This window comes from Misgurnus anguillicaudatus, chromosome 9 (genome assembly GCF_027580225.2).
Source record: "Misgurnus anguillicaudatus chromosome 9, ASM2758022v2, whole genome shotgun sequence".
In the NCBI taxonomy this organism is placed as follows: domain Eukaryota; kingdom Metazoa; phylum Chordata; class Actinopteri; order Cypriniformes; family Cobitidae; genus Misgurnus; species Misgurnus anguillicaudatus.
In genome coordinates, this window is record NC_073345.2 from 33,594,496 (window position 1) to 33,603,045 (window position 8,550).

Sequence of the window (8,550 nt, forward strand, 5' to 3'; positions counted from 1 at the left end):
ATGTCAAGCCCTGGTCATGCGTGACCTTTCGACATGATTACGTAATACGTAAGGTAAATTACCGGGATTTTATCTGTATTTTTTTTTAGGTATAGTAATCTTTAAGGTGCATTCAATTGTGATTTTTTTTCTACACAAAATCACCCTACACTGTAAAGAGTGAAAGAATGCAAAAATGTTCTCACTTTAAGTTGCTTTTTAACAAATACTTCAGTTGTTGACACCATGTAAGCCAACCAATTGAAGTATTTGTTTTAATTTATCCAACTTTTACTCAGTGTGTACATACTGGAAATACCATTGTGTGAAAATATAATCTTAATATCTTTAATATTGACTGAGTAAGGTCATGTGAAAGAATGAAATCAGTGTAAAAGTCAATGATCAAAATGAAATGTTGATGGATTTCACAGACAGGATTACTCACATAATTCACAAAAGAAATAAGACATTATGGGGCAGTTTCTCGGACAGGGTTAAGGTTAATCCAGGACTAGGCCTTATTTATATTTGATCATTTAAGAAGTTTCTACAAACTTAAGACAAAACAATGTTACCGATTTATGTCAAAAACAAGTTTTGTATTCTGCATGAATCAGATATCTTATGTCAGAAATATTTTATTTGTGGGTACTTCACATTTTTATCCAGCAGGTGGCGCCAGTATACTGTTACTTATAAAGACTCTCTGTTAAACCCACAAACCTGGAACAGCCTGTTATAATAAATATAGCACTGGTGTTTATGCATTTAATCTTAAAATAGAGGCCTATAATTACTCCATACAGACAGATCTCATTTAAATACACATATTCTCTGATATTTTAACATATATTATACATAATTATAACACTATATACAGTTTATGACAGACTTAAATATAGTAGCACATGCACTACATTAAATACTAAGTCCAATTCTTACAGATCTTATTTGTTTCTATATTTTAGTTATGTGCCAGTATCAATAGATGTCAGCTTTTTATCTGCTCAAAACTTTAGTTGAGAATTAGTTTCAGTTTGACTTTGGAAATTCAATTTCTGAATTGGAAGTGCTGTATCAGTTTGAGATATAATACTCATGCATTCAGGCTTTATTAAATGCGCTAATGGGCTTTTAAACATATCAAGTGAAATAATCTCAACCTTGAATCCTGCCCATGAGATGCCCCACCATCACTTTTCCATTTTTTTTCAATTACTAACACTGTAAAAAATGGGTTGGGATCAGTTTGGTGGTTTTTATACAGTTACATTATATAAGTTAAACAAAGTGTGCATACTTTCAGTGCTGTGAGACGTGCAACCATGAGCCGTACTGTCCATAGATTCAGAAATGTTCATGCATTCTTCTTCTTTTAGTAATCCAATTTCCAGATTAAAATCGCATTTGTTTTTCGAATAATCCTTTTTTGTTTCTCAATTCACATGCATTCACAAATGCGAGTGAAATGCTCTGTAAAATTAAATAAATGCACTCAAATGAGTCATTTTTATGTAGCTGCATGCTGTGAATACATCCCAAGTCAAAAAATCATCTAAAGGAAGGGTCTCGCATACCCTCTTGAAACTGTTCATTGTGCCACTGCTGACAGAGTTTCAATGTGCATGCTTTTTAAAGACTCTTACATATGAAGGGCAACATTAAAACAGCTTCCTTTAGCATGCACTAATATTTTATGGGCACTTTAAAAAGTGCATACTATAGCTCTATAGTCTTTTCACTAATGCAGTTGTGTGCACTTTATTGAACACACAGACAGAGTCTTTAATTCTTTTACATCGGCTGTTGTTAAGAGTCAGCCGGTTGGTTTTGTGCATTGATGGTTTCTGGGCCGTCGGGTTCAGCCGCTTGCTGACTGTTCGAACTCGTCTTGCTTCTGCCGGGGTCTGTGTTCTGTTTGCTTCCCAACCCGTCCTCCTTCACCACACAGCCACAAACCAGCCTGTAAAAGGCACGGCGCATTTCCCTGCTTGCTAACGTGTATATCACCGGGTTCATGCCGGAATTCAACACTGCCAGGACTATGAACCAATGAGCTTCCAGCAGGATGGGACAGCTTTTGGCTCCCCCTTGGCAGGCCACATCGACGAGGAAAAGCACAAAGACGGGCGTCCAGCAAGCGATGAAGACGCCCACCACGATGATCACGGTTCGAAGGAGAGCCATGGAGTGCTCCGAGTTGCCGTGCTTGGTGACTTTGCTGCTGGTGGTTTTGACGAGGATGTAAATCCTGGCGTACAGCACGGAGATGGCCAGCAGCAGTGAAATGAAAATGGTGATGCAGAAGGCCACGTAGTATTTGCTGTAGAGGGGAAAGATGGTCGAGCACTCTTGAAGTTTATCCAGACAGTTCCAGCCCAAAATGGGGAGAGCTCCCAGTGTGACGGCTATCAACCAACAAGTCCCTATTAAGAGAAACACCCTGTATTTTTTGTTTGAATCATAAGGCCTCATTTTAATCATGGTGAGGTGGCGCTCAATAGCGATCGCCAAGAGGCTGAAGATGGAAGCGCCCAGAGCTACAAACGTGCTCCCTTCGCGCACAAACCACGCAGTAGTCGACAGATGAAACGTAAACTCTCCTGACATCATCAGGTTGACCATGTAGCTCACGCCGGCCAACAAGTCGCATAAAGCCAGGTTAGCGATGAAAAAATACATTCGGTTGTGAAATTTATGATTCTTCCAAATTGCCAACAAAACGATCAAGTTCTCCAAAATAATGAGGCTGCATACTCCCAAAATCACAGCTGTTTTGGGATCCTTCAGAGGCTCTTTGGTGGTGGTACGATTGTTTGGCTTTCCCATCTGATTGTAATGGCTGGAAATAACCTGGTTTATCATCCTGGTAGCGCTTCTTGTGATGGAGATGGGGTGAAAATGAAGCTGAGTGGAGACAGTAGTTGGACCTTAAACAGGTGAGTTTATCTTCAGGGTCACCGATCAATCAGGCACCGTCATGTTGGTGTCTTACATCTTTCTAAGGAATAAACCAATAAAAACTCTTTAGCAATGCACATTTCTCATATTCATTATACGGCATGCAACAACATTTGTTTTCATAATCTTTCAACATGGTAAACATTCTAAATTTTAGGTGATGTCATCAATCTCCCCTCCATGGCTCCGCCCACGTTATTGCATGGAATGATTATCATATTTATGGACTGTGATATAATTAATTGAGGAACATTCGAGTACTATAAAAATTGCATAACAAAATAAAGAAGAACAAATTGTTTTACCAGCAATGTGCTGACGTATTATAACCTTATGTATAATGTATAAAGCTAATTTATACATATATAATGTAATATAGGGGATTGTTAATCTTACAATGCACAAAGTTAAATCAAACTTTGTTATTTATTAACCTCAATGATACAACAAATAAACAATAACATGAAGTTCATTTACGAATACTGTATCAGGGTGTTAAATCAATGCAGATGCGCGAGCTTTCAATGGTGCGTCAGAGTAAATATAGCATTAAATATAGTGGATATCTTTAACACCTATATAATACGGATAGTCGATAATCATATAGACATAAATCTCATTCCCCAAACTCTCTGTTTGGCACAAAAATAAACGATCAATAGAAACATTGTTATAACATCTAAATCTCCGGCTTTCTCCAAGTCCTATTTTTACTCACCATCAGATACGTCGAGCGTGTCTTCACAGAAACCCATTCGTGTGTTGTGTCCAAAGTAAAATCCTCTAGATGAACATCATGTTTTATCTGTGATGTGCAGAGGTTCAGATGAGAGAAGTTATTGTGCGCGTAACGGAGGCGCGCGCGTCATTGGCGCGTCACTCTCCTCCTTCCTCCAGTTTAAAACACTTTCTTGATCTACTTAAATACTTTTTAATGAGCTAAACCATTACTTAAATATAATATTACCATTATTGCATCGCTACATATGTATCTATACTAATAACATTGTATAATGTCGTTCCATTAGATAAATACATTGATACAACATAAACATTTTTAGCATTAATTAAAGGTTCATAATTTTATAAATATACTATTGCTGTTGATAGTCATTTCTTGCTTGTTTATTATATAACTATATTATATATAATTATATTATATATCTGGATTTAGTACAATTTGACATTCATATTAAATTAAAAAATGCTCCTTGATGTTAGCTTCAGACCTGATTTTTCAGGTGTTTAATCAGTGTGCCTTATTTTGATTGGATGATCAGCATTTTTACACAAAACATGTGATGTCCATTCAGTGGAGGCAGGGTCAGAAGGGGTTAAGTAAGTCTAGTAAAGGTGTTAGGTAAACTGCAGTGGTTACAGGATATGTGGGTTATGGGTTTTTATGCGTGAGATGCTTTTGTTGTTCATATGTGACAAATGTGATGTGTGATTGTTTTTTACTAAACCATATGTCAAGTTTACCTTTATGTTGGTTAAGAAACTCAATAAATAAACCCACTGTGGTTACTTAGTCTGGTATCGTGTATTCATATTACTGTGTGAAACTAATTTCCCACTCTATAACACGGTGTCCAGACACGACATACAAACTATATAACATGCATAGTTACATTAAGAGGATATGTTACTGATGGACTGTTTCTTATTTGAAAAACATCACTGTTGACTTTTATTATTATGTAAAACAGTATTTTTTAGCTTTTGTTTCCACAGAAGAAAGTATACGTAATGGGTTTGGATGGATGTCATGTGATTTGAATAATGGAACAGTGAGGAGAAAAATGCTGTCTTAGATATGAAACATTTCACTGCCAGCAGACAAGAGCAATAAACATCAAGTAAAGTGACATTAAAATGAGAAGTTAAGCTTGAGCTCTGTGGTAAAGGTCTAGACGCTTACATGAGCGATGAGAGAGAGAGTGTGATAAAGTTTGTAAGAGTTAGTATGTGTGTGTTTAACTTTCAAGACTAACACACAGTGGCCTTCACCCTTAGCTGTACATCACTTCTTATTTTCTTTTTTTTTTAAACTAGGTGCAATTTAAGATTTTGTAAGATTTACAGAGACAAACGTTTAACCACTCATAGGAAATTATACTGATTCCAGAACTGTGGTAAAAAGTGTGGAATAACGCCAGTAAAACATATTATTACCCAAAACTTTGGCACTGTATCCAAACAGACATGGGTGTTTATACTGGGGTTGCACAGATGGACCATGAACACAGAGGACTGAATTCGGCATGTTTTTAACCTGTGCAGCAGATGTGTGTTTGTGTAGAATCATCATGGATTCTTAAAGGTGCAGTGTGTATTTTTCAGAAGGGTCTCAGACAGAAATGCAAAAGAATATACAAAACTATATTATCAGGGTTGTATAAAGACCTTTAATAATGAACCGTTATGTTTTTGTTAGCTAGAATGAGACGTTTTTATCTACATATATCGAGGGTCCCCTTACATGGAAGTCGCCAGTTTGTGCCGCCATGTTTTTACAGAAACCTTTAATGGACAAAGTTTTTTTTACTAAATTGTCTCCGATGACATGTTTGTCCAGTGGTGGCTACCGTAGCTTCTCTATGTGATTAAAAAACAAGGGTTTTGGACTGAGCCATTGGTTGCAATTCACCAGCACCACTAGATGCCGCTAAAATGTACACACTGTAACTTTAATATGAGTTTTAATATACATCTCCATTTTATACAGATAAACTTTGCTTTACTTTCTTACTTTGTTTATTTCTCTTAAAGGGGACATTTCGCAATACTTTTTTTAAGATGTCAAATAAATCTTTAGTGTAGGGGAGAGTGGGGTGATTTGTGCCAGGGGGGATGTAGTTCCACCCCTTGTTTCTGGAAAACCATAGAAGAAATTGGTCATGTGACCACATAATTTTTAAAAGCAATCAATTTTACTTATCCTCAAAAAAGAGAGACACGTGGCATGAGAGGTAAGCACATTTTAGCTCCAAAAACTGTTTTTTTCCTTTCAAAGTAAAATTTCTATGAATAAGGTTTTTTGATTGTAGTGTCTAAGCAATTATAGATAGATTTGAAAATATTTCACACATGTTTTAGTTCTTTAGCAGGCTACACAATGAGTCTATACAGTTAGCATAATGTTAACTGCTGGATCATGCTAATTGTTCAGACATGTAGGTCTGGGGTGATTTGTGCCAAAGGGCCGTGGTTAAATTGTGCCAGAGGTGATGTGCTCAAGAAACTACCCACACCAAAAACTTGGTGGTACAGCCATAAGACAGCATACGTTTATATTCCCCTGCAGTATTGACAAGTGAGATGTTAAATAGTAGGCCAGATCCAGACCACCGAGACCTACATACTCACAGGGGATAATCTGGAGAAGTGAGAAGATGGACATGCATCATTAGTGTTTGACTTAGGCCTACCTACCATTCAGTGGCGTAGCAAGTCAGTCCCGGGCCCATATGCAAAAAAAATTGACGGGCCCCCTTAAGCCAAAGCCCCCCCAACCTTGCACGTTGCCGCGCAGGTCTGTTATACATATACACAACATATACTTTTAATAAGGTAGTCAAATATTTTTACTTTACTTTTTTACTTTAAAGGGTAGATTTGAGTAAAGAAAAACGAAATGTTTTAGGTAGTTTTTGACTTGTGACTAACTTCTCCGCCTTCTCTTTTCTCTTTAAGGCCCCACTTTTATGATTATATTTGTCCATCCTCAATGTTCATGTAGATTGCCGCTATATTAACCTCTCACACTGTGTTTTCTTTTTTTTTGGCGCGGCGATGCGTCATGTAAAAAAATGATAGCGTTACGTAGTACTCTACGGCAGCCGAGGAGTGCAAAAAAAAGAATGAACAAGAAATGATGGAGAAATTAGACATTACTGAGAAATAAGAAAGCACTACACATGATATGCATACAAAAATATATTTATTGCAGCCAGAAATAAAATTAAATTGAAAAAAATGTTTTAATTAAAAGCTGTGGCGGGCCCCCTATTGGCCCGGGCCCATTTGCACATGCATACCCTGCATGCCCAGACGCTACGCCACTGCTGCCATTTGTTTCATTTGGCTAACATTGATTTCAGTTTTGAGTTTGCACTATTTTATTAAAGAGAAGTTTTATTAAGTTTTTAAGTGGCCAAGTCACAATAGGATGTTTAGAAATTATAGTCTAGTCACTTTATTCTTATATATACATAATTGACAGACAGCGTTCTGTGTATGTCAACAGGCATCTATTGCCAAAGCCACGTTGCCTGAAATTATTCATATATTGTGTTAAAACTTCAAAATATGACTTATTCCAACAGTTTAAAAGAGTGACAATACCTAAATAAACCTTTAATTTGCAATTTGTCTTGCTGTAATATAGCATTACAGTTCATAACATTAAAATGTTCGGTTTTACTTCAGAAATCACCGGCGTAATTTACCACAACTTATTTTTCCTAAAGGCACAACTTGCCCTGCACCAGGGGCAAGTTGTGCCACAAGACCACTTTTTTCCCAAAAGCTATATTTCTGAAACAATTTATTTCAGATCCAAAGTTATTGTTCTCATGGATGCACCACATCCTGAAATATATGAAGAGTTTGATTCCAAAACGAGATTCTTTAAAATTTTTGTCAAAACATGTTTATTATTATGTTATCATGTTATTCTTTTGTTTATGGTGCTACTTAGCTGAAAAGGTTATACACAAGGTATAAAAACAAACCAACTGCAGTTAAACTGATATTAGAATGCACAACCAAAAAATGAGATTTCTGAAAAATTAAAAAGAGAGTTATCTAGTTCTGGAACCGAACTCTTCATATGTACATCCTTAAGTTGAAGGCATTACTGTCATGGCCCAACTCACTCCACTTTCCCCATACGTATGTGAAGTTTTAGCTCAAAATATCTTATAGATAATTTATTATAACATGTTAAAATTGACACTTTGTAGGTGTGAGCAAAAAGGTGCTGTTTTGTGTGTGTCATTTAAAGGTGCAGTGTGTAAATTTTAGCAGCATCTAGTGGTGAGGTTGCAAATTGCAACCAACAGCTCAGTCCACTGCTCACCTCTTGCTTTTGAAACGCATAGAGAAGCTACGGTAGCCAACACTGAAAAAACATGTCATCGTTGGAGACAACTTAGTAAAAAAGTTTGTCCGTTAAGGGCTTCTGTAGAAACATGGCATCACAAAATGATTCCAAGTAAGGGGACCCTCGGTGTATGTAGATAAAAACATCTCAATCTAAGGTAATAAAAACATAATGATTCATTTTAAAATAATTATATAGTTAATATAGTTTTGATAATGTAGTTTTGTATATTATTTTGCATTTCTGTCAAGAGATCCTAAAAATTACACACTGCACCTTTAAAATGCAAATGAGCTGATCTCTGCACTAAATGACAGTGCCGTGGTTGGATAGTGCAGATTAAAGTCCAATCAGAGGTGGAAAAAGTACTAAAATATTGTACTCAAGTAAAAGTAAAGTTACTTTAATAATATTTTACTTAAGTAAAAGTAAAGTTACTTGTCTAAAAATCTACTCAAGTAAAAGTAAAAAGTAAGTCATTTTAACTTTACTCGGAGTAA

At 36.3% G+C, this 8,550-nt stretch overlaps 1 protein-coding gene across 1 annotated transcript; it reads right to left on the reverse strand.

Annotated features, from left to right (window-relative positions):
- Positions 1-313: 313 nt before the first annotated feature.
- Positions 314-3,848, reverse strand: LOC129424409 (sphingosine 1-phosphate receptor 3-like). Its single transcript, XM_055181074.2, has 2 exons — positions 3,662-3,848; positions 314-2,983 (listed from the first exon to the last, which is right to left on the reverse strand). The coding sequence occupies exon 2, from the start codon at positions 2,845-2,847 to the stop codon at positions 1,792-1,794; it is 1,056 nt and encodes a 351-aa protein (XP_055037049.2). The 5' UTR covers positions 2,848-2,983; positions 3,662-3,848; the 3' UTR covers positions 314-1,791.
- Positions 3,849-8,550: the final 4,702 nt, after the last annotated feature.